Here is a 27,734-nt window from a genome sequence, read left to right as displayed (position 1 = left end):
ATCAAAAAGAAGTAGAGCAACTTAAGTCAATTTAAAAAAAAAAAAAAAAATGGAATATGTAAATCTAAAGTATTATATAAAACAATTCCCTATTTAAATTATAGCAAATTATAAAAGGAAAAAAACAATATATAAAATTTATAATCTTAAAGAACTCGAATAGAAACCTGTCAAAGGAGGACCGATTAGCGAGTTAAAAAAACTTTTTTTTAAAAGTAAATTCGGCGTGAATATTAACAGATAATTTTATATAATTATAAACCAAGTATGACTAATTATGTTAAAATTAAATTAGAAAATTTATTTTATTTATTTAAAAAGGAAAAAAAAAGCCTTTATTCGCCGACAATTATTCTGTCTGGTAAAAAAAAAAAAAAAAAAAATTAGTTCCTTGCTTTCAGAATTAATTTAGATAATTTTAACATGTTTTTTTTTTTTAATATTTAAAAGTAAAATATGCATAGTTAAATATATTTTTAACCCTCACTACATTTCGAAATTACACACCGAAACAAGAAAAAACTGTGACGTAAAAGTTACGTAAGAAAGAACATAACTTTTACACTTCTGCATTTTGTCAACTCGAAAAGAATCTCGTTAAACATAAATTTATTTTTGTGTGAAGTTTTAAAGCCTACGCTTGTATCCATTCCACTGACTGCACACTTCAAAAAATAAGAAATTTAAAAAAAAACTAATAGTCACATCTTTGTATATGACGTGTTAAATTACGTAACACAAACGTAAGAAAAGATTGTCTTTTGTACATTTTAACAAATGTTTCGATATCTCTCTCTCTCGCTTCTAAATTTCGCTCTTACAAACGAGTTATATTTCGTTCAGTCATTTTCTATTTTAAAATTTCCTTTCCATAAAAAAAAAAAAAAAAAAAGTTATATTTCGAGCTGTTATTTTAAATTTTGGCTCTACAAATGAGGGCAATTCTAGAAATTTTATCTTTACAAATTAGATAAATTTTCACGCTTATTTTTTCTAAACCTTGATTTAAATTATTCGAAAACGTCTATTGTTTCTTTCTAAATATTTTTATGGTAAATTATTTAAAAACGTGCATTCTTTCGTTTCGAAATTTGAGTTTTCACTCTTTTTAACATAATATTTTTAAACACAGCCGCATCTTTCACATATAAATGTGTGGAGAAATTATTTAATTTTTACAGTGACACGTATCACTCAAAAATAAAAAATAAATAATATATAATATTAGTTCTGTCTTGAATCAAAGAAGAAAATTTGTGGCGAGTTCGTTGACCCGACCGAAAACGGAAGTGAATTTGTGCCTCGCCATCCACTATCTCCACTCTTTCAAATTCTATTTCCGAGTCCTCATAATTCTTTTTATATGGTTGTCCTTTCGATTAATAATAATAATATATAAATAAAAAATAAAAACTTTTGGCCAAACCGTAAGCAAATATTCATTAGCCAGTATTCATTACTAGACAATTGGCTTTGATACATGTCCTAGTCCTTGAATGTCCTAATTTGCTTCACTTCCTTGACACCTGAAAATTGTATACCCAGCAAAAGGTGAACGACCGTACTCTTACGCCATCTATTGAAAACCATTCTAACCGTAAAAAAATCGCTAATTAATTTATCATTGTTACTTTTTCAACTTTTATTATTATTATTACTTTTTAAAAATTTAATGTAGAAATTATACAATTAAAATGTAAAATAAAGTAAACTAAAATTAAAAAAAAAATTACAAATGAAATTTTTACATTTCTTGGTTATAATTCTTATTTGAAATTACAAAATTTTATAAAATACTTTATAACAAAATGTACAGTACATCTAAAAATATATGAGGTATATAAATTAAAAGGTTTATTTATAGCTGCATAATATTTTATTTATTTATAATGCTATTTCATATATTATTGATTAAAAAAAAATAATAATAATAATATAAAAATTTTGATTTAATCCTGAGATTAAATAAAATAATAATGTTTTGAGATTCTAAACTAAATGAATTTTTGTGTTGGACTAAAGAATTCAAATCAACACTTATTCTGGATTATTACTTTTACCTTCTAAACATTTAAATAACATTTAATAATTTAGCAGAAAAATTTTATTATTTAAGACACTGTCCAACTTAAAATTCATTCAGATTTGATAAGTAATTTTAAAAAAAACTGTACGTATACAAATACTTAATATATAAATCTAAAAATATGTATAAACACTTTGTATACATGATTTAAAAAAATTATATTTAAAAAAACCATTACCAAACTAGCATTTTAAATGCAAATTTGCAATCTCTTATAATAAAAGATTTCTTCTTTATATAAACTAAATAATTTATATTCACAATTAACTAAAAAAAAAAATTAAATAATAATAAATGTGACTAATGTTTGTGTATCACAAATTTGATTTTTAAATTTGCTACTCTAACACATTTTTTTTTTCTTGATTGAATAGAAAATTATTGCATTAAAAATTTTCCTTTTGTAAAAAATAACACAATACATATACATTATATATATATTATTGTTATTTATATGTAGTTAAAATATACTTAAAAAGGAAAACTTGGTTGTTCAGCTTCATTAATAAAATATTCTTTGCTCAAAATACATTGACAATAAAAAACATTTTTTCAAGTAATTGAAATTTAGGAGCTTACCATAATGTTTTAGCAAATTATTTTTAAATATAAATTTAGCCATTTTTGTTCACAAATATTGTGATTCATACCTATATACACACATGCACAAACATATATATACAGTTCTTTTAGTTATATCCTTAAAATTTTGATATTTAAATCTAAAATGTTCTAATATATTATAGTTGATAGCAATGAAGATTATAAGTTTTGGCACCACTTCTAGACTATTTATGTAAAGTAATAATACTATAAATTAAAGAAAAAAATTATCTTTTAAAACAAAAATGTTAAAATAAACTTAATACATATAAACTCAAACTGTGACTATTATGGAATGAGGTATAGAATTTAAGTATATTTGATTGGAATTTTAGCTGCATCTAGTTATAATTCTAATATTTTTGAATTTTTGATGATAAATAGATAGGTATATGTATATAAGTTAATCTAATCCTATTTCAGTATTTTAATCTTTAACTAATAATTAATGTTACATTTTCAGTAAAGTGGAGAAACATTGCCCTATCTTCTGATGTTATAAACTTATAAACTCAAATCTTTATTAACAAAGCTGTTCACATAAACAGAAAATTGAATTATATATTTTCAAGTATATAACATGTCCAAAGTCTTTCCAATCAAATATACCATTCATTGAAAGTCTTGAGAAATTAATTTTACAAGAAAATTTCAGAAAATTAATCATATTTTTACCAATTCCTTTTGCTTACTGAAATGACTTTATTTTTGTAAACTCTCCTTTGTTGTTAACTAGAAAGCAGACTGAAATTTATTTTATAAAATTTTTTATAAATATTCATATAAAAACAAAGTTTGCTTTAGTTTGTAATATTAAAAATAAAGTTATCTGATAATAAAAATATTTAAAACTTTTTGCAAAAGATATTCAAAAAATAACTATTACTTAATTTTGTATATGAGCAAAAATTCTTTTCCTCAATGTTTTGTGTTTCTTGAATAAATGTATAAAATTTATGATTATTTCTCAACAACTTTGAGGCAGTAAAATAACATATGAAATTTGTATGAATAAAATGAACACATAAGAACAATGATCACATTTCATCTGCTGATGGATCAAACTTCTCATATTGAAAACCAGGATAGCTATCTAATCTTAGATAATCCTGCAAAAATAAAAAATGTTAAATATTAAAGAAAGTAAAAAAAAAAGATATTATTAATTAATACAAATTAATCTTCATACTTTAGCTGAAAGCAACATGTTCTGTGTTACAGTAGCAAGTTCATGGAATGATGGACGTTCATCAAGATCAAATTCCCAACAATGAAGCATTAGTTGATATCTGTAATATATCAATATTATAATTTCTATATTGAAGTAATTAAAATTATTCACAGACAGAAAGACAACTGAAAAATGTTAAGAATTATATTAAAGCAAATCACACATTAAAAAAAAAATCAATTCTTTAAAGGTAATGATTATTTAAAATATAATTTTATTAAATTTTTAATTGTTTAAAAATTTATGAGGAAATATTTAATTTATGTAAAAGAGATAAAACGGTAATAATAACAATCATATAATAAAAATAAAGACGAAATCTGCCCAAAAGGAATCACACTTATTTTCTATGTTCCTAGACAAAGTGTACACTCAAACCTGTTTTTGTGCGGTCTATTTTTGTGCGATTTTTTTTTGTGCGATTTGTTTGTGTGTGGTATATGAATTTCAATCAAATTGGTATACTGCACAAAAATAATTGCACAAAACACATTACACGTATAAAAATTCGCACAAAAACAGGTTTGAGTGTATTGTCTAGGAACATAGAAAATAAGTGTGATCCCTTTTGGGCAGATTTTGTCTTTATTTTTATTGAACAATAATTCTCCAATGAACGAAAAATTTATGGATAACAATCATATAAGTTATAATTTTACTTAATTTAAATGGTTATTTTTATTTCAAACCGAATTTATTGTTATTTACAAAATAATTTGTATATTTTAATAATATTGCAATAATTACATTAAAATAAATTTAAGATATCATATACTAATATTTTTCAACAGTTAATACTATTAATTAGCAAGCACTTACAATTCATCTGATACTCCTTTAGGCTGGGGCAATCTCATCCCACGAAAAATCCTGGCTGGAATTTCCTTATTTGTAAGAATCACATAAGGAGTTCCACCTAAAAATTATTCATTAATTCAAATAACTAAATATCTTATTCAGTTTTTATTAAATCCTTAATGAATACTGAAATTAAATTTATTTTGGTCAAGTGCTGATAACAGTAACTACTTGTGACAACTTTTAAAGATATATTATTAATAAATACAAAAAGAGATAAATTTGTGCACAGATAAGAAAGCATATCTTATGTAAATTTACATATTAAATATTTTATTTGCAGTTTGTTTCTAATGTCAGTTTTAAATTTTTATGTTGACAAAGTTAATATTTACACACAAATATAATTTATAATGTAAGTTCTTTTAAAAGTTTATCATCATAAATGTATTCTGTAAAATTATAAATATGGTATAAAATATTCAGATCTCACCTAGTGTACAAATCTCCCAGAGTAAAACACCAAAAGACCATCTGAAAGAAGTAAGTTTTTAATTTCTTTTTTAAATTTAAAAACTACTTAAATAGTTATAAACAAAAAATACTTACACATCACTTTTAACATTAAAATTTGCAGATCTAAGAGATTCTGGAGGTGTCCATCTAGTAAAATCTAATTTCTGGATTTAAAAAAAAATAAAAAATACATAATAATTTGCCAGTTTATATTACAATATTAAGATTACTTATATAAAGTTGATAAATAATATTTGTAAAAAATTTCTAAATTAAAAATTATATATATTATATAGATAAATTCAAGACAGATAAGTGATGTTTTCAATAGGATTAATGAAATTCAAAAAACTATATGAAAAATATTTTTACTAAAAACTAAACTTTAATAGAATACACAGCAACTATCCACTATCAGAAATGTAAAATACTGTAATGCATTGCCAAAATAAGGACTTTTCTGATAAATCATATCCTTTAGAAAAAGTGGAAATAAATTTCAACATTTGTCTTATAATTTAATAATGTGAATAGAACTAATAGTCAGAAAATGAAAAGCAAAACATCTATTTATGTCTTTCTATCCCAGCAATCATTTCTGTAAAGTATTTTGTATAGCTATTTATGACATAGTCATCTACTAGAATCAAATGAAAATGGTATTTCTAACACAAAACAAGCAAACATTGTCAGCAAGAATTTCTTCATCCCATCAATTTAAAAGCATTGTATTGTGTTTATTTATCCTAGCTGATAAAAATCAGTAAAATGAAGAAAAAAAATACTGATTGAAAAAGTCAATTCCTTCAACTCAAAACAGTCATGATCACTACCAGATCACTACCAATATTACAATCCTCAAAAATATCACTGTAATCATTATCAGCAGAGGCAATAACCAGAAAAATGTTTCTTTGCATTATAAAGTACTACTACTACTACTATTACTACTACTACTACCTTATGTAGGCTCAGCAAATAGAAATGACGAAACTCCTGTCCTTAGCACCATTTTATAATCTATATATTATGTATTGTCCCAAAAAATGGAATATGACAAAAGTAAGATTGAAAACAGAAGAATGTTGTAGAATAGCAATTCATAGATGAAAAGAAAATAGAATAGAATACAAATACAAATACTTGATATGTTTATATTTTCTTGTATGATATGTAAACATATAGAAATGTAATTGTTATAAGGTGTATTTATTAAACTATTATTTATTAGATAAAATAAGACAAACATTGATTATTTGAAGTATTAATTGTTGTAACTGACTATATTAAATATATTAAAATATTTACAACAATTCCAAATACAAACATATTTGGAATTATTGATTTTTATATAATGTGTTCAAGTAAGAGCATGCTTGGAACAGCACAAACATTAGATATTATATGAGTTTCTAAAATATTTTAGTAAGATTATAATTAAATTACACCACAACACAAATGTAGAAAAGAATCATGGTTAACTAAACTTGTGAAATAGTTGTGAATATCCTGTATATACAGAAATAAATTTAATAAATAAGTTTAACAAAGTTAACTGACTAACAAAAAAGTTAAAACAATATATTTATATCATTTTACTATTGCATGTTTGTCAAATAATATGCAAAATCAATACTGTGCTTTGTTACTATGGTTAATATCTATATAAATATTTTACTATAAATGTAGTTAAGATTAAGAGAACTAAAAAATATAATTATGGATATCAAAATAAATTCTGAAACTTAATTAGCATTTTGTGGCAAACAATACTTTTATTAATTTATTTTAAAAATTAATTTTATATATTTTTCTCATAATCTACAACATTAAATAATTAACTAAGAAAATATCTTATTAATGTGTATGCATTTTATCAAAATTAATTATGATAATTCAATTTAATTATAAAATTTATTTTTTAGTATTCATATCTATAATGTTATAATTAATCATAAAAATTAAACATTTTTAAAATAATTCTTAGTTAAGTTAAAAAATTTTTAATTAAAAAGTACAAGTTTTTCTTACTTTTCCTAATGGATTAAAAAATCCTAATCCAAAATTAGCTATTTTAGGTGTATATCCATCTATCATAACAATGCTTCTTGAGGATAAATGGTGATGTAAAATCTAAAAAATAATAATAAAAGTTGTATCCAATATCGTTAAAATAAAAATATTTCTAAATAAATTATCTTCTTGGGTCTCAAATATTTATTATTAAATACAATAAATTTCTAAAAAAATAATATTGATACATAAATATTATGAAATGTAATGATATACTACAGATATCAAAATCAATTATTCTCAAGATATATTTGTTCTATATTTCAGGTGTGGGCAACCCATGAGCCACACAAAATATTAATAAATATATCATCAATTTCCCAATTTAAGGAAGTATGCAGCAAAAATTCTGTCATTATTTTCTACAACTTTGTTTTACTTTTTACTAAGAATTCAACTAATAGACTCACATGAAAACTAAAACTAGCAATGACTAATATTCATCCAAACATTTTGGATATATTATGTTCGCATAAGTGACAGAAGTCAAATTAAGCATATTTATGTTAATTTATAATCATATATGAATAAATAATTGATTTACCCGCAGTTTTCTTTTTACTCGTGTGCAACCCATGTCAATTCAAAAGTTTTAAATGTGGTCCTTACATAGAAAAAGGTTGCCCATCCCTGCTATATTTGTTTAAAGTATCCAAACGAACAGAAAAGTAAATAAAGCATTATTTAATTAATAAAAATTTAACAGTATTAATATATATGAGCCAAATGATAGAAATTAATTACAATGACAAACTTCAAAATACTCTGGAATAAATTTACAATTATTTAATAAAATAACATTTTTAAAGATATTTTAGTGGAAAAAATATTTTTTTTTAAGATATAAAAATTGAACTTACCCCATGCTCAGATAAATGAATCATTCCTTGTATTATACCAAAAGCAATTTCTATTAAATGAGCTTCTGATAAATTGCAAACGTAGCCATCCGTTAGCTGTCGACTTCTTAATAACATACCTCTTAAAGTTGATGAAGAATTTTCTATCACAATATGTAAAAGATCTAAACAAAACAAAAAGCATATTTTAAATATAATACAATTAAAAAAATAAAAAATTTACTGTATTTTTTACTCACCTCTATCTTCATAAACACCAATAAACTCTACTACATGAGGATGAATTCTAATTCGAATCATTGTATCTAATTCTGACAACATATTTTTCCTTTCTTTTTCATCCATGGATGGAGGAGCTAAATTCAAAAATCTTAATAAGAATTTTATAAGAATTTAAAACTTATAACAATTTTTAATTTGATACCATAGACTTGTTGGACAAGTGATGTTGTTCCATGTGCTTTACGGAAAACAATTCCTTCTCTAACTTCTCCAAACTCTCCTTGACCCAAAACAGTTTGATGAATAGTTATGTGATTTTTTGGTATATGCCAATATCTTTCTTTTAAATTTTCAAAAAAATCCCCAAGATCAGTATCTTCATCAATCTGCAATACTCCAGGGACAGACCCATTCTCTTCCTAAAATTACAAATGTAAAAATCTTCTGTTAATCCATAAATTTATATTACAAAAAGTATCTTTAAATAAATAAGTAAATATTTATATCCCATTCTATTATCTACACTGCAAAGCATAAATATACAAATCCCTCTGCTTTCATGAATTTAAAGAATTTATGTATTCTGCATTAAATTCAATATTGATAAATGAATTTACAGCACAAAATTTATGTAATGTAAAAAAAATAAATTGTTAATTTCAAACAAAGTAATGAAATCCAGAATTTCATTAATGCAAAAATATATATACCATCAAAATTAACAATTTAATTTACAAATAAAACAATTTTGATTAAATTTGATAATTGCAGAAGAGTCTATTTCAATTATTTGAAAAATTCAGTTAGACATACTTTCTGTAAGCTTCAGCAAAGTGAAATTATCTATTTCATTCCTTACAAGTGTGATCATAGGGCTGGTATCTCTTTGATACCACGTCAGGATGACACCACTGTATCTTTAGATTGATACAGAAAATCAATTGCGCGAGCAGTTACGTATGGGTTAGACCCGGAATGAAGTGAGTGGAGAGGATGACGGAAAGAACGCACCCAGAGATTTATATATAAAAATATACCCGTTTATTTTCTCATATGTCTAATTAGATACAAACGATTACTTTACAGAGAGACACATGATAAGGTACAAGGCTCACGATCCGCGAACATAAATCTACGCGGATTAAAGAGAGAGAGAGCTGACAAATATTCGCGTGTAGGATAAATACCTTAAGATATGTAGTCGGATGTCGATGTAATAATCGATGATATCCTTATAGACCATTGTAGGCGTTCGGGCTAAGAATAGATGATCTTGTAGTAGATCGTCGGTAATGACTCTGTCCACTAACAGGTAATAGTTGTTCAGATAGGAAGTGTAACGACGACAGTTCGGCTTGAATATAGATGATGAGGGAGGATCGGTGGCGACAGGTAACTATCCTTTTGAGCGCACAAACACACGGTCAGTAACAACTTCTCCGTCTTACTCATCGTACTCCCTTTTTATATGGGGAGGGAGTTTGCAGGCCCTTCTTTGATTTCGTCAGAAGAGATGATCTTCTTGGACCAATAAAGTTATTGGTGACGTAGTCGTGTCACCGAAATTTGACTCATCTTAACAAGGAACTCAACTCGTGGGAATCGAGTTTAGACCGCTCTTATCAGAAAGTTTTATCAGTTGATTTCCCGTTTAACTAACCCTTTTTGGTCTACTTCGTTCCGTTTTGTATAAAATGTAGAGTTTGCATAAAATATAGTTAAAAGATTATAAAGGTACATATAAATGATAAAGTTCACAATATCCCGATCGTCACACAAGCATTACTGCATTATAAAGTTCTCATTCAATTATATTGCCTATTATTTTTTTGCAGACTTTCCTCATTCATTCTCCAGATGTTGTACATGAGATTTCAATCTGGAGAATAAGTCGGCCACTTCATAACATCAATATTTTCCCAATTTAACCAAGTATATGTGCTTGTGCTAACTTGTATTGACATACTTTCATTGTATTATATTGCTCAGGCTAAAAACTAAACTTTATTCTTCTAAAGTATTGTAAATATAGAATTAAGTAATCTTGAAATGCTGCTGATATTCATTACTCTCTATTTTGGATGATGTAAAGGACAACTTCAACTTGCCTCAAAAACTGAAAGTTCGCCAAACTGTCAGGCTTCCACTGGAGAAATTTTTGTTTAGAAAAAAAACTGGTTTTTTACATAAATCATGCTAATAATTAGCAAACCTGTCAGGTTCATCTAAATTAAACTTTTCTAATCACTGAATATCACATGAAATAAAAATTTGTTTTAATATCACAGCACTAGTGCAAGAAAGAAAATTAAATAATACTGTTTTCCAATCCTCGTACATGCTCTTTTGATAGAATTCAAGCTAGCTGTCTTGTGTTTAGATATCAGACATGGTTCACTTTCCATTTTGGCACATACTACATTTTTATTTTGTTTAATTGTTCTAAGAATTGTATTCTCAGACAAGATGAAAGTTCTTGTTTCAATTCATTTGCAGTTTTCTTTGTACTTAATACTGCCACAATGATCTGGTGTTCATGTCCCTGACAACTTGTGAGGATATCTCACATATTTTTAAGACTGTTGTTATGTCACAAAAGTTTGAATTGCTCCAACAGATAAGTTTAATTCTTTTTCTATAAATTAGTAACTTTTTCCAACTGATCATAATGCTGTAATCTGACTTTTTTCAAAATCTAAAAGTTTCTTTCTACAAGGCACATTTTAAAAAAAATGAACATTTCACATTAATAAAGCATAAAGACTGAAAAATTTAAGTATAAAAATTCAGTTATGTATATTTCTATATTGCTGATATTAATCAGTGATGCAAAAATAATTTTTTCTAGGTGGAATAGTAGGTATTTGATTTCTTTTTCTCTAAGACAGAATTTTAATTTATGCAAAACAGCAAGCTGTTTCAAATTACATAAACAGAAGAGAATATATATATATATGCTTTACAATGTATTATAAATACACTTTAAAATGAAATCTAAAGATAAAATATTATTGTGATAAAACAAAAATCTTCATTTTCTACTGATATAATTTTAAATAATATTTATCTATAAAATAAAATAAATAAGAGTATAAAAACTTTAAATCAGTAACAGCAGAAGACTTCTATTTTTGAATACAGTAGAGAGTCGTTCATCCGAATCAATTGGGAACTGGGATTGTTTGGATTATTGATTTGTTCGGATAACTGATTATGTACGAAAAAATATATTAACGCCTGAAAATATATAACCTGCCTGAAATAGATAACCTGCTTGAAATTTTTCTCCGTTGCGTGTCGCTTCGTGTTGAATTTTCGTCGATTTTAAGCCTAATGAAAATTTTTATAATAATAATCGAGGCTATTGTATCATTAAAAATTATTTCTTTATTTTGTACAAACAAAATAAATATATTGAAGAATATAAAAACATGAAAATTATACTTTAGAAGTACATCTAGTATCAAAAACATTCGATTCAGCACAACACAGTCCGCATTCCAGAATCCGAATGATTTTCATTCGGATAACCGGGGTTCGGATAAACGACTCTCTACTGTATTTTAAATTTAAATTTACTTACTGATTCTGATCCTTGTACATGTAATACTAATTCATCAGAAGGCCTACGTTTTCCATAGTGACGACGAAGAAGATAATATATAATAAAAGATAAAATTAATAAAAATCCAAAAATTCCAATAGCAGTTGCTAAAATTACAGTTAATGTTGAACTGGTTGGACCTGAAAATTTAAAATACTTGTATAAGTAACAGATTTTAATTTTATCAAAAAAGAATGGATACAAATAAAAAGTAATTTCCAAAAATTACTCAATAAGTAAAAGAAGAAAAGATTTAATATATAGGTAAATATTTTATTATTATAATAAATTATATATGTAAAATCAACTTTGCTTATTGTAATCACTTTGAGATTCATCTAAACTGGCAACAATAACAGTGATAATATTAAGCAGAGTAAGTAAATGAGATTACAATTAAAAAATGTATAAATGAATAATTTAAAGATTTATTTATTGTTATTTAATAAATATATAATTGATCCACTATTATCTGTTGTTTGCTATCAACTTTAACAACTAACATAATGCCAACAATTTTAAACTACTGTACTGTGAAACAATAATGATTAAAAAGATTAACATTGAAAATGTACCAAATGTAAACACACAAGATTTGTAAATTTTTGGAAAAATTTTGTGTATGCTTGGGGAAAATTCTGCACCCCTTTTCATAAGTTGTATTGCATCACATTACTTCTTGTTGTCTGCACAGTTATACTTAGTCAAGCATATTGTCAGCAAAAAATCAACAAGGCAGTCAAAGAGGCAAATTCCTTGACTTTTTCCAAACACTAATGAAAATTCCTGACTTTTCCTGACTTTCCAGGTGCATAGAAACCCTGTATATGCTAAGTTTCATATACTTTTTGTTACATGTAATTAATAATAATAAATATATTATTCTACTATTTTTATTTATTTTATGCTTTACTTCAATCAGATTACATATTATATAAATGCTGGTGTTACCGTTAAGTGAAAGCTGACAGTAAATGTTGATGGCTAATAGTGCAGGTTTGGAGATGAGATGGATTGCATAGAAATTGAATCAGCATGTCAATTCCACTTGCTAACTTTGTTGAATAAATTACAGCTGGAGAACAACTTAAAAAGAACTTGTAAATGACTGAAGAGTGATTCCCAAACAACTGGTATTTCTGTATAAGAAAGCTCCTTTTATAGATGCTGGTGCTCAGACAGTGAGAATTGAATTATTTTTAAAACCTGTGAACATTGGTGGCTGAATGGCCATGATAATTAAGACATCAACATACCACTCTGAAGGACCTGAAATTGAATCTAGGTAACCTCAGAACTTTTCATAGGAGGGTCTTTTCTAGAATATCAGTTCTTATTCCTCACCATCTACCACCTCCATTAGGGGCCTGGTCAGACCTTTGTTAGGCTTGGAAAGGGCTCTTAATGACCAGAGTGTAAAGAGTAAGAAAACAATCTGCAAACGTCAGACGATATTTTCAAGTTTAATCCTGAAAGATGTTTGCACAAACTTGTTTGGTGACTGATGAAAACATGTATTAATATTTGGTACAGGAAAGCAACCAATCCAACTTAAAGTGCTGTAGCAAAATAAGTCATTTATCTCAAATCAGATTGTTCTTAATTCCATGACTCACTCCCAATGTTAGGTGGGATATAAACCATGGTATGCATAACTACATCCCCACCTTCATCTCAATTTATGCTGTGGTCTTTAGTGCACCAAGTGTGCAAATTCAGATTTACAGAATATTACATACCAGATTGGACAATTCTGGATTACTGGCTACTTTTCAAAGGATGCCAAACTATAGAACATTCCAGATTATCAGGTGCTGGATCAACAAACTTTACTGTATTTCAAATGCTCTAACCAGTAAAATACTAAGATAAAATTACTACGATTCCTATTAGGATATACATATTCTAAAAAAATTATTACTAAGAATTAATCTACAAAACTTAATTCTAAAATTTCCTTTATTAAAAGTATTAGCTACCTGAACTATACAATTGTTATTTATTTCTTTATATTGATATTTATATAATGTGTTATTTAATGAAGTATTTTTGTAATAATTCTATGATATTTGTTTATTGGTAATATATCTTTAATCAAAACAAATTCAAGTAATTATTATTTTTATTATTATTATTAATAAAATTATTTTTATTTTTTAAAATCATTTTTGGCATATATTATCTTATATAATTCATATTAAAATTATTATAAATATATTGATGTGCAGTTCTAAAATTTTCAAATGTATTATGGTTTCTTAAGCATCATTATGCAAATGACGTGTGCTAGATTTCTGTGAAATCTAATTTTTACAAACAGCATTGTTTTGAATATGATGAGAAGTTATTAACATATTTATTACTTTACATTTTAATTTAAAGAAAGTTTGAATGATTTTAATAACAATTCAATATAAATTCACCTGTAATTTGTGTCCGATGAGTTATTCCAAGTGGGGTAATGTTCGGAGGTGTTTTTGTTTGTGAATAGGAAGCTTTTGTTACCTAAAATTTAAAACATTTGATTATTATAAATATTATTAAGATATAAATTCAAAATATTTTAACATACCCCATTAAGAGATATTATATTTCCCTGCATAATATCATATGACTGATCTTCTGATAATGGTGCATTGTAAAATCCACCATATATTTTACCATCACCAACATAAAATACTTTTTCTATTTCTTCTGGAGTAAGCTGGGCAGCAACATAAAAAGATAAACCATTTTTTACTGCTTCAGAGTAATTATACAATCGTTCTGAATTAAATGTCACAATTGGTTCTTCCTTTAATACAATCACTTTATAAAACCTGAGAAATAAATAATTTTATACATGAAATATCATTTTTTAAATAACTTAATACAACAATTACTAATGTAAATAACATTATTTTTAGTTTTAAAACTGTTCTATTTATTTTTTGTATAATATGTGATTTTTAAATTTCCTATATTAAGTAAATAAATAGATAGATAACAAATATACTTCTTACTATATACTGGATGAATTATAATTCTTCCCTCCACGAAAAACCTTCATAATCCAGTGATAGGTGTTTCTACAACAGCTAACGTTTTCAACCCCGTCGGGGTCTTCTTCAGGCAGAGCTCATAAGAAATTTCAAATACCAGTGAATGGAACAAAAAACCGAAGCAAATTCTATTCCATATTTGGAATCATGGAATTGGAAGATAAGCTGGAACATTATGCTCGTGTTGGGATGTTGTTATGATGGAAATATTGTTATGAGGGAAATGCACACCCACAAATAACTTCACATGAATTAAATCAATGTGAAGTTATTTGTGGGTGTGCATTTCCCTCATAACAATATTTCCAGGCGTGCGAGATGTTAATTGCATCCTTGTAGTTGATGCATGTGTTCTGCAATCCCGCCTTATATATCTCTAGAGTCTCCAATGTTCTAAGTTGGTCCGTATGGTGTGACATTCTGATTATATGAGCATTTTGGAGGTCGGCTGTGATTCCCGGTTGTGTGGCATAAGTTGCCAGTGTCATAGATTGTTGACAATGTTGTACCCAAGCTGTATATCGACCTTGGTCTCCTATAAGCTATTTTACTTTGGGTGATGGATGAGATTTCTCTGTATATCGCATCCAGATGGTGGTTGTATTCTACTACTTTTCTTGCATTATTATCAATAGATCCTACCCCGGCGTTTAGGTTGTTACGAGTATTTCCCTGTGTGTAATTGTGGACTATGCTGTACACTATGTTCCTATCATAACCGTGCTGTGATACCACTTCCTGGATACGGCTGAGCTCGGCCAATGTGTCTTCGTATTTCGAGTTGTGCGTGAACGCACACTTAGTTAGTGCCCTAAAAGTCGCGATCTCATACCAATATGGATCTTCCGAGATAGCTGAAATGAACAAAGGTACATGGCATTTTTTGTAAAATACCCTATGAGTGGTCTTATTATCCCTTATTTGAATGTCCAAGACGAGGAAATGTGCGGAGATGTTGCTTTTTTGTTCATACAGGAGGTATGTAGATGACATCCTTATCATATGGAAAGCAGAGCCGGACATCAATAGGTTTATCAACACAATGAACACCAACCTGTATGGGCTAAGCGTTAAGTTGGAACAAAAAAGCAACATCTCTGCTCATTTCCTCGTCTTGGACATTCAAATAAGGGATAATAAGACCACTCATAGGGTATTTTATAAAAAATGTTATGTACCTTTGTTCATCCCAGCTATCTCGGAAGATCCATATTTGTATAAGATCACGACTTTTAGAGCACTAACTAAGCACGTGTTCACGCACAACTCGAAATACGAAGACACATTGGCCGAGCTCAGCCGTATCCAGGAAGTGGCATCTGTTGATAATAATGCAAGAAAAGTAGTAGAATACAACCACCATCTGGATGCGATATACAGAGAAATCTCATCCATCACCCAAAGTAAAATAGCTTATAGGAGACCAAGGTCGATATACAGCTTACTTCGAAATGGGAAGGACAGTTTGGACATGAAACACGCACCGGGTATATATGCGGTTCCCCTTTGGGATGACAGATTTAATAGAAGTTTGGTCTATGTGGGTTCGACCAAACGCTCTCTCCATCAGCGCCTTCGGGAGCACAGGTACAACATTGCCAACAATCTACGACACTGGCAACTTATGCCACACAACCGGGAATCACAGCCGACCTCCAAAATGCTCATATAATCAGAATGTCACACCATACGGACCAACTTAGAACATTGGAGACTCTAGAGATATATAAGGCGGGATTGCAGAACACATGCATCAACTACAAGGATGCAATTAACATCTCGCACGCCTGGAAATATTGTTATGAGGGAAATGCACACCCACAAATAACTTCACATTGATTTAATTCAATGTGAAGTTATTTGTGGGTGTGCATTTCCCTCATAACAATATTTCCATCATAACAACATCCCAACACGAGCATAATGTTCCAGCTTATCTTCCAATTCCATGATTCCAAATATGGAATAGAATTTGCTTCGGTTTTTTGTTCCATTCACTGGTATTTGAAATTTCTTATGAGCTCTGCCTGAAGAAGACCCCGACGGGGTTGAAAACGTTAGCTGTTGTAGAAACACCTATCACTGGATTATGAAGGTTTTTCGTGGAAGGAAGAAATAGACAGATACTTTTACAAAAAACAAAAATAATATTGTAATGTGATTTTATAGTTTGAGATTGAGAAGACAATTTGAGATGTAAAATTAAAGCATACTTCATACACTTAATAATTTAAATTAATTTCTAAATAAAATATCAGTACCTTTACAATTAAATTTCTATACCTTTAATTTTGAAAAACTGCCAAAGCTGTTTTAGAAACTAATGACATCATTTTAACAGAGTAATTTCTTCTTTATAAGTAATTGGGTGAGTTAGTTTATTTTAAAAAATTTTGATGTAATATATATCAAAAAATTGATATTTATATTGATAAATGATTCATATTTTGTTTCTCTTTAAATTTTTTAACCTTAATTTTACTCACATAACATTCAAACAAATGACTAATTTATACAAAAAGAATAGAGTTAATAAGGATATATAGAAATGGAAATAGTTCATTTAGATATACAAAAATAAAAAAATTAATTAATTAAGCTGTAATTTTAAAATGTTTTAAACACTTTTATATAATAATTTTTTAATGTAATGTTATAAATTTTAATTTAAAATTAATATATATAAACATTATTTTGTACTTACATAATAGAATTATCATTTCTAAAAGCAGGATGTAATTTTATGCCAATTGTTTTTCCTGTCCTTTTAAGAATTTTTACAACAGGAGGTCTTTCTGGTGCTGTCATGTCCAATAGGGAAAATGTCATAATTAATTAAAATGTAAAAAGAAAATTTATACTCTTTAAAAATCAAATATAGTGTTATAAATTAAATATTTTCATTTTATATTAATATTAATCTATAAATTTTTTAATAATACTTTAGTACATAAATAAAAACATAATAAGATATAACAATTTAAGCTTACTGAAAAAGCTTAATGGCATAATTAAAACCAACAGTTATTTATATAAACTTGAGAATTATAAATATTCTAACATAATCTTTAATTTTATTTTTAAAAATCTAATTTTAATTTATGTTACAATTTATATTACATTATAGAATATGATTTAAAGGGATGATAATTTACTAAAATTTTGAAATATATATTATTTGAAATGTTATTCAATTTAACCAATAGAAAGATAATGTTAATGATAAAATTACTAAATTATGAAAAATGATATAAATATTTATAATTCTAAGCATGTTCTGAACTTCAAAGTTTAGTGAGATTAAAAAGTAAAAGTGAAGTTAGTATTATCACAATGTTAAAATCAGCCAAACAATATAAAGTGTATTGTTAATCATCAAGATTTTCAAAGGTTCCCAATTGACAAAATATGTTTACCATTTCACAAACTTAACTGTCACTAATAAATATCAATATTTTAATATAACAATTATATTAAATAGCTCAAATGTTAGAATGTAACCTGAGAAGATAATTTTTAAACTATTTTTAAAGTGTTAAAAAATAAGAATTTGACTATCTCTATGCTTATTCGTTTAACCAGAAAAAACAATTAGTATAATATAGTAGTGAATAAAAACATAATTATATTTACTAAAATATGCAAATACTTATGATTCAATTCACTAAAAAACATCTTAACTAAGAATTGAACAATAGAAATTATATTGAAATAATCATGATATGGTATGCAATAAAAACATTTCATTAAGTAAAATCAACAAAATATTTACAGTTAATTTCAAAAAAATTTCCATATCAAAATAAAAACAATCATTTTGGAGTCATGAAGTAAAATCTATTTTACTGTAACAAACTAATTTACCATTTCAGAAAATTAATATGTGAAATGAATGACACACACACAGAAAGAGAGAAAGATAATCTTAGTATCATAATTACAATATCCACATTCAAAGTTGGCTACAGACAGTACATAGCAGCTGAAATTCAATCAAACTTAGTAAAACTAGTCTGCAGAACACATTAAAGAAAATTAAAAAAAAAAAATTTAATAATTCAAAACATCATCACTAGACAGAAATTGGAACTGTGAGAAGAAAAAACTGTTGTTGATTTGGGGCCTAAGAATGGGACTGAACCAGAAATCTAAATATAAAATGTAATCAACATACAAAAAAGTTCTTTTACTGTGGTATCAAAATTAGTGAAAATTACACCAGAAAATACTCAATGGCTTTCATTATAAGCAAGTTATATATGCAATGGCAGAAAGGTGTTGATATTGGAAATCAAGACTAATCACTATCTTTGGCAAAATGTTGCAACAACTGCTGTACAGAATGTCTGATATAAGAATGTGTTCTATCCTGCATAAAATGAACAAATTCATATTTTTGACAAACTATACGGAATATACAAATCAATACAAACTTTAGCAGTGAAAATCACTGTTACAATTGTAGGAGAACAAATAACCTGGTTCATTGCTGTCCAAACAGGACAGCAGTGGAACAGGTTATAAACTCAGTTCAATGAGTTTTTTAACAGACAGACTAATAATAAAAGATCACCATAAATCCATATCATGCAATAGCACTTAACATGTGAAAAGGAATTTGTAGAATTTTATGCATTTTCCTCAGTCCAAAATGAAGCAATTATGGCTGTTCACAGTTCCATTCAGGTGAAAAAGATAGGATTCATTGTTTAGGCATAGGAACAATTTATACAGAATTTTCTGTATAGTTGCATAAGGTAACCTCAACTGTTTTAGCATTGCATATGCACTATTGGAACCTATTGCTTTATCTATTGATTGCCCCATAAAGATGAAGAAAATGTCTTCAGTCTGTTGTTGACAAATCAGTTCATGTCATCTTGGTCTCACTTCTGAACATCTAGCTTTAATTAGACAATTATTCTTATATGATGTCAGTGGACTTTGCAATGGTTTACATCCCCAGTGCATAGTAACAGTATTACTGTTGTTTGATAATATAACTTCATAGAAAAAGCATGTTCAGCAAAATGAAAATCACTGCACTTTTACTATCTGTAAGTATAGCAAAAATATCTTGTGTCATTCCTTTTACATAATCACTCATAGAAGTTGTGCCTTTTGCTGTTCATGGCATCAAATACCATTTCTCCAGATAATGGATTTTTAGAAAGGAAATTTTTCACAGCTATTATTTAAACATGATCCAAAGAGGAGTGTATTAAGTTTGACTTAAAGCTAAATCAAACTTACTTCAGTCTCTGCAGCTAAATCAAAAGTGAAATATTTTAGTTATGCTATTATTATTAAAAATCACCATACATATGCAATACATACACATATATAATTATAAGGCTGTATTAATCATAAAAGTAGCTCATTAAAATTTATTTATTGTAAAAATCAATGGTGTTTTACATAATTAAATTTTACTATTTTTTATAATAAAATAAAAATAAATTTCAGCAAAAATTATTAAAAATTACATATAAAATCATAACAGATCATTAATGACGAAAATTACCTCCCACAATTGTCCATACAAATTTTGAAATGGATGTAGTATCTCCATCACTTGTAGAAGCCCATATGGTTATATTGTATTGAGTTCCTGGTTCTAATTGTAATAAATCAGCTTTCTCAGTTTTATTACTAAATGACCATTCCTTTTTAACAGGTGGCTGATTTTCATAATAACTTTTTATTGGATCAGCTTTTATCTATTTGTAATAATATTTAAATAACAAAAAGTTACTGACGATAAATTAGCATTTTTAGAATTTAGCATTTTTGTAATGTTTTTCCTTACATGATAATTTATGATATTTTTTGAAGATACTGGTGACCACTGCACATGAATTTCTGTTTCAGATCTATTAATCACTTTCAATGATGATGGTCCTGGAATTGATGTTTCTAGATAAAAAGTTAAAAAAGTGTATTTAATTATAATTTTTTAAAATTTATCCTTACTTTAATATATAATATGATATCGTTAAATATTTTACATAAAAATTAAAATTTGAAATATTAAATAAATTACAAAAGTCATTTTAACCAATGTGAATAATTAAATTTATAGGAGAACTATATAAAGACAGTACCCAACTTTCACATGTAATAGTTCTAAATAAATAAAGTAAATTACTCACATACGGGTAAAAAAAGAAGAAGAAAAAAAGAAATGAATAAATTAAAGATGCTAATATTTTTGGCTAACAAGCCATTTTCAGACAGCAAAAGTTTTAAAGTTTGTTGAATGCATTTGTTACAGGAATGGAAGTCATGTGACTATAACAACATAATGAGCAGAAAAAACTATCTCAGGCATGGAGATATCACTTATTTACTAATGAGAACTATCTAATTCATGTACTTGAAATACAGTTTGTGATACTGAAAGTTCTTGTTACTTTGTTTTTTTTTCTATGCTCACTATGCACTATGTCAAATAGTCTCTGTTCCTAGAATGACAAAATTCAGCAAACATAGAATAATTGTAAACTTTTTAAATTCAAACTCAATGCCTGAAGTTAGCTTTCTAGTTAATTCATTTCATTAATTTATTGTGAATTTTATGCAAGCAATTTATTTACTTATATTTCTGATAAAGTGTAATAATTTTAATAATACACTCCTAAAAAATCCAGCAATGAGTTGCTTAACTTTCCCAACAACAAAAACTGGGTGTATGGCAGTATCTGTTATGATATTTTATTTTAAAAATTTTTTACATTTTTAATTATTATAAAATGGCAAAAAGCTTAATTTTGAGAATAGGGATTCATTTTTTGACCAATCACCATACTTTCCCAACAGAGCTGGGAAAATTAAAGTATTCCTATGTATGAAAGTTAAGCAAGAGAGTTACATTTGATAAAGGAAATTTCATTCCTAGAGAATTAAAAAAAAGAAAATAAGAGATTTTTTTAAGATAAAAAAGTTTTACTTTTTACAGTGGATAGGTTATAAACTTATAATGTATAAAACAATGAAAAATATTAATTAAATAGAAAACAGACAAAAATTATTTTTCACAAATGATTTTGGTGTTACTGAAACCATTGAGGGATGCCTTGAAATTTTGTTTATTGGCTGAAAAATACAAAAATGAAAATTTAGCATATGATTTACAGATAACAAAAATATCATCATATCAGAAAATGTTAGTTTCCAAAGTTGCTGCTTGTACTTTGTGTAAATATTGATTCTGTCATAAATTATTAAATCAATACTTTGCCAAAAGAATCATTTAATCATCACACAAAATTAATTATGAACTGAAATAAAATATTCTAAATTAAATTGTAAATATTAAACTACTGAAATACATTGGCACCTTAATTTTAATTCCCATCATTTAATTGATGAACAATTATATTACACGACAATTTCAACTCGTGTTTGGAATTTATATCACCATAAAATTATAAAATAATCTGAAAATGCTTTGTATTAGAAAAACAATATATGCAATTTTAATTTTTAGCTAAATGTCAATAACAAAAAATAAAATTTTGAAATACATTTTAGAAATTTAATAATTGATATTAATTTTTTAAATGTTTTTATCATAATTTTAATTTACAGTTATCTTTGAGTACAATGATGAATCAACCATTTGCCATTTTGATAATATATCATATATTGTTTTGACAGTTTTGTCTTTCAAAATTATAATGATTTATTCATTTCCCAATTCATACATCTGGTAAAATAAAATATAGTGTGATTGAAATTTACTTAACATTACTTTATGCAATTTTGAAATTACAATATATATAAATTACAAGTCATAATAGTGAATAGAGCTCATTAAATTATGTTATTCTAATGTGTATACATTAGAATAACATGCTGTATGTTCACAAATTTTTTTTAAATGCATGCTATTTGCAAAACTGACTGCTAACTAATGAATCAAAGTTTACAAGAATACTATTTACTGATTATTTATATTATTTAACAGTATTATAGAGCAAAATCTAAGAGCATTCTAAAAAAAATCACTTTTAATTTGTGTAATAAAACAAATAATACATCATTTTGTTTAATGATAACTTAAATAAATTATGCAAACTTACAACATAAAAACATAACAAAATTGAAAAGTGATGATAAAAATATTAAAGCATGAATGTAACAAGTTTATCATTTTAATGAACATTTTCAACTATATAACTTTATATGTGATATAAATGAGATTAAACATTGTAATAATTTTAAAATTAGAATCACATATTAAATCATCTTAAAATAAAAAAAAGCAACTGTTAAAATAAATTTTAAATAGGTTTTCTAATTTAACATCATAATAATACAGTTTATAACTGTGAAAGCAGAAAATTGATGTGCAATTTCAGGTAACAGTTTTCAAATATTTTGAATTTACTATGAAAGTAAAAAAATATTTATACACAAACAAATATACCTTTATATATATTACTTTCTATATAAATGTAATTAATTCTGCATAATTAAGTTAAAAATAAATACTATCTTGTTTATAAATAATTTAAATAAAATAAATTTGTAAATACTATAACAAAATAAATCAAACAAGAGTACATTTTACATTTTTGCAAACTAAGTAATTTTAACAAAATTTTGTTGAAACTATTTAAAATTTATTATAATTATATAAAAGGAATTGTTAAATTATTTGTTGGACAATTAAATTATGTACCTAACATATAACTTTATGAAATTAATGTATTGATTTTACAAATTTTAGCTAGAATAAATTTAAAACAAAATTAAATTTGAGCATTCTGTATCAACAAATTTTTCTGTATTCTGTATCAACAAAATTTTAAACTGAAAGTGCATTAAATTTACAAAAGTATAAAATTAAATCAGAATTTTTTGATGTATTTAAAAAATAATTTACCTGATGAGTGGCATATAATGATGAGTGTAAGCAGCCAGAATATATGACCCATACTGTTATCTATAATTTTATTTTCCTAAAAAGAAAAATTTATTAAAATATCAATATATGGATAGTTAATTTTTTATGACTTTTGTCATTTAAAATATAAATTATTTTAATTAAATTAAAACAAAAATATTCTTATTTAACACAGAATCTATAAATATAGAAATATAGAATTAAAAGTAAATTATTCTATGATAAATTTATTTTCTTTTTCATCTAATTTTATATATTAATTAATTAGACATTCTATCATAAAATAATGACACTATGATCAATTTTAACCAAAAATGAAATATAGTAAAATCTCAACTTCAGTTAACAATTGATTTTCTCAGATTTTTCTATGGCAATGGATTTCCTTTATCAAGCTGTTTCTCAAGAATCTGCTCACAGAATAATTACAAAATTGTACAGTTTATGGCATGTCAAGGTCCTCATGTGTTCCAATCATTATGCAAGTAAAATATTGTATCAATAAAAGGATGTCAATACAAGGTTGTGTAATGATACAGTGGTGTATTTGACAGAGCCACAGTGTTTGTTATTTAATAATCTTATTTGAATGGAATATAACAGAAAAATGAAGGAATCAATCAAAGTGTGCACAGTATATAGGAAAATATGTTCAAGTTAAAAGTACTGACAAATGTGACTAATGAGATTGTATTATATAGAAAAATCTTATAAACTGTGCCCAAGACCTATAGACAGCTTAGCATTAATGCAATTTGACTTAGTGAGGTTTTACTTTAATAATAATGTGCTGAAAATTTAATTTATTTCATTAGAAATAATTCTAAATATGTCAATTATAAGTTGTATATTAAACAGACCAAAAATTCTTTGAAATTCTTTCATAATCTTTGTATGTGACAACCCCAGAGCAAGAATGTTCTATGTCAGTAAATTCTAAGTAAAATAATCAGTCAGATCACTAAAAATGTTCTTTCTAATATCTTCTCTATATTCATTGATGCTTTCAGTCACAGTTTATTCACTTACAATGTATAAAATCTGCAATTTTATATGATTTATTTAATAAATTTTCAGCATTCATTTATCCACGCATATCCATTCATCTTTTCTATATAACTTATCCAGTTTTAGTTATTAGCTGTTACCATAAAAATTAAGGCAGTGATTCCTAACTATGTCCAGTTCGTATATTGATATATTTTATAAAAATAAAAAAATTTCATATATCATTAAATGTCCATAAATTGAAAATAGTTAAAGAATGTTGTCAAATAATTTACAAAAATAATTTAATGTTTTAAGTAAATTATAAGAAAAAAAATTGTTTTGCAATTAAATGCTACAATGATAACAATGACAAGTGTTAACATTGCAATAGCTTATCCACAAGGATTATCATTAGCACTACATTCTAAACAACTCAATATATTTTAGAATGAAGCCTAAAAATTTTGAACTGTTTAGGTACAAACTTCTTCAGGTTAGGAAATACTATTTTAAGGGTCTTTGTCTAGATTTTAAATCAAAATTATCATTTTGACTTAATCTATTTTAATGGGATAATGTACAAAACTAACAATGCAAACAAACAGCTTAATAAAAATGTATTACAAATTTTTTCAAAATTAGTAAATATAACATGATCCATAAGAATATGAATACAGGTCAAGCATGTCATTTGATGCTTCATCTATGTTTCATATTTTACTGGATATATACTGCTGAATAATAGTATTGTCAAAACAATGTAAAAATAATTGAATTTTAATTGCTTTAAAATAGGTATATGATTTTAAAACTGATTATAATTTAATGTTTTAAGGAAAATTTTAAAACTATATTTCTATAAAGCATGTTTTGTATCATATTTTTATAAATTTAAAATAACATCAATAAGTATTTATTAAATTCTAAACCACATATTACTGACATTTTCCAAATTCTTGGAAAATTCTTATTATTGATTGCTTTTTAGATACTATATGATGTAGAATCTTAAAAGTAGTCAATAACTATGTATTTTGATAGTGGTATTCATTTTATATTAAATAACAAATAACTTTGAATTTATATAATGTTGAAATAAATTTGAAAATTAATTAAAAATATTTTTTGGCAAATTAAATAAAAGTAATTGATCAATCAAAAAACATAGAAAATTAAAGAACAATCAATGCACGTCATAGTCGAATGATTCTTACTGACAATATCAATAGTGTCTCACATTGTACAATAGACTTTACAGAAATGTATTTGACTTAAGCAAAGCAGACTGTATATAATATAAACATCTTAAAGCCTTAATAAAACTAGTTTTTGAAATTAGAAAATTTTTCATGTATATAAATATAATTTGTATAAATAATTTTAGTCCACCAGAAAAAAATTCATGATTGAAAGTTCTAATTCTTTGCTTTAGTTCTGAAAGCCAATCCTGTATAAAAACACACATTTTGATAATTCATTAATCTTTAATATACCATCAATTACTTAAAAATCAGTAGGCCCTATATCATTTTTGTTTCTAATCAATTATAAATAATCTACCTTCTATAATATAAATAAACCTTCTTTGTCTTACAAATTTATCTGATTAATTAATTAAATTCCAGTCTTGTTAATCTTTTATTATTATTCTGTTGTCCTTCATTTGCTTTCCAATATTCAAATTCTTCAAGTTATTATAGGTTTAATATCTATTTTATTGAATAATAAATTTCAAAATGCTTAAGCATAAAATACAATGACAATAATGTGTTAGAAAGAGTAACAATTTCAAAATTTTCATCATCAAATTTTTAAAAAATTTTTTACAAAATTAATATTTTAAAAAATGTATTATCAATAAAATATAATTACTTAATTCTTTTGAAATCATCACTTAAAATTATTAGTTTTAAAGCAAGGGAAAAATCTTTTACATATTAAAATTGTTTTTTGACTCTGTGATGACAAGGAAATATATATATTCCCAAAAAGTGCAAGATAATTTTAAAAAGTTTAAGACTTCTGGAAGAAAGCCATTTATCATCTTTAGTTTTGATTTATCATATTTTTTTAAATCTCAAAGTATTTTAAAGATGAAATATTATTAATTTATAATGCTTATAAGCTGTTAATAATTCTTCACTACTACTACTACAACTAAACAAAAAAAAACATAAATAAGGAAATGAAAAACGTTACTTTTCAGATTTTCAATTTGTTAAGGAAATATCATTGTAAAAACTAAAATACACCTATAATTTATCAAACTGAAATGCTTTCTTCCTCCCCATCCATCAATATATATACCTGACAGAAATCAATAGTAAAAGAGGCCATTAGACAGGCATCATTAATTCAAATAAAAATAATTACAGTTCCAACTTTCCCACAGATGTACTGTACAGTACACACAACTCTATTATCTATCTACAGTGTAAACAAAAGAATATTCCACAATGTAAATCCCAATAGGGTATACCCAATAGTTTTCATTTCAAAGCATAATATTATTGTTCACATGCACTGTTTATAAAGCATTGTTAAAATATGAAATCGATTAATTTTTACTTATATACATTTTAATGCATGAGTCATGGATTTCTTACATTGAATGAATAAGTACTCTATTTTAATATAATAATGATAAAACAATGAATAAAAGCCAAAACTTACATTTACGCCTGTAAATTATACGTTTTAAATATACATTTATATTTATTTTCTAACGATCATCTCGTTTGCGTCTAGATTCTTCTCATATCGCAACAAGGTGCGGTTTGTCAAACGCCACCTCGCGTC

General features: G+C 25.8%; 1 protein-coding gene across 2 annotated transcripts; it reads right to left on the bottom strand.

Moving 5' to 3' along the window:
- Nucleotides 1-2,111: 2,111 nt before the first annotated feature.
- On the bottom strand, nt 2,112-27,734 carry Wsck (tyrosine-protein kinase Wsck). 2 transcript variants are annotated; one of them, XM_067282912.1, is made up of 17 exons: nt 27,609-27,734; nt 23,925-24,000; nt 20,844-20,950; nt 20,559-20,754; nt 17,739-17,835; nt 14,566-14,812; nt 14,417-14,498; nt 11,973-12,133; nt 8,592-8,808; nt 8,407-8,523; nt 8,168-8,331; nt 7,266-7,367; nt 5,328-5,398; nt 5,212-5,252; nt 4,740-4,836; nt 3,879-3,978; nt 2,112-3,798 (listed from the first exon to the last, which is right to left on the bottom strand). In XM_067282912.1, exons 2-17 carry the CDS (start codon nt 23,974-23,976, stop codon nt 3,727-3,729), a joined length of 1,923 nt encoding a protein of 640 aa, XP_067139013.1. In that variant the 5' UTR covers nt 23,977-24,000; nt 27,609-27,734; the 3' UTR covers nt 2,112-3,726. The 2 variants fall into 2 exon arrangements, 1 of the variants encoding a protein (XP_067139013.1); XR_010882364.1 differs by lacking the exons at nt 2,112-3,798; nt 3,879-3,978; nt 4,740-4,836 and having other exon boundaries at nt 5,209-5,252; nt 7,267-7,367.

Source organism: Centruroides vittatus, unplaced genomic scaffold (genome assembly GCF_030686945.1).
Source record: "Centruroides vittatus isolate TY-2023 unplaced genomic scaffold, ASM3068694v2 contig_971, whole genome shotgun sequence".
In the NCBI taxonomy this organism is placed as follows: domain Eukaryota; kingdom Metazoa; phylum Arthropoda; class Arachnida; order Scorpiones; family Buthidae; genus Centruroides; species Centruroides vittatus.
The sequence above is the reverse complement of the archived record's forward strand: the minus strand, read 5'-3'. Positions and strand labels throughout refer to the sequence as shown.

Excerpts from the sequence above, each read along its gene's own strand:
- Wsck (XM_067282912.1), bottom strand. The coding sequence starts at position 23,976 with ATGGGTCATATATTCTGGCTGCTTACACTCATCATTATATGCCACTCA. Across the intron at positions 17,836-20,558 it reads TGTATGGACAATTGTGGGAG|CACCAGAAAGACCTCCTGTT; the intron begins GTAATTTTCGTC and ends TGGACATGACAG. Across the intron at positions 3,979-4,739 it reads AAAGGAGTATCAGATGAATT|ATATCAACTAATGCTTCATT; the intron begins GTAAGTGCTTGC and ends GATATATTACAG.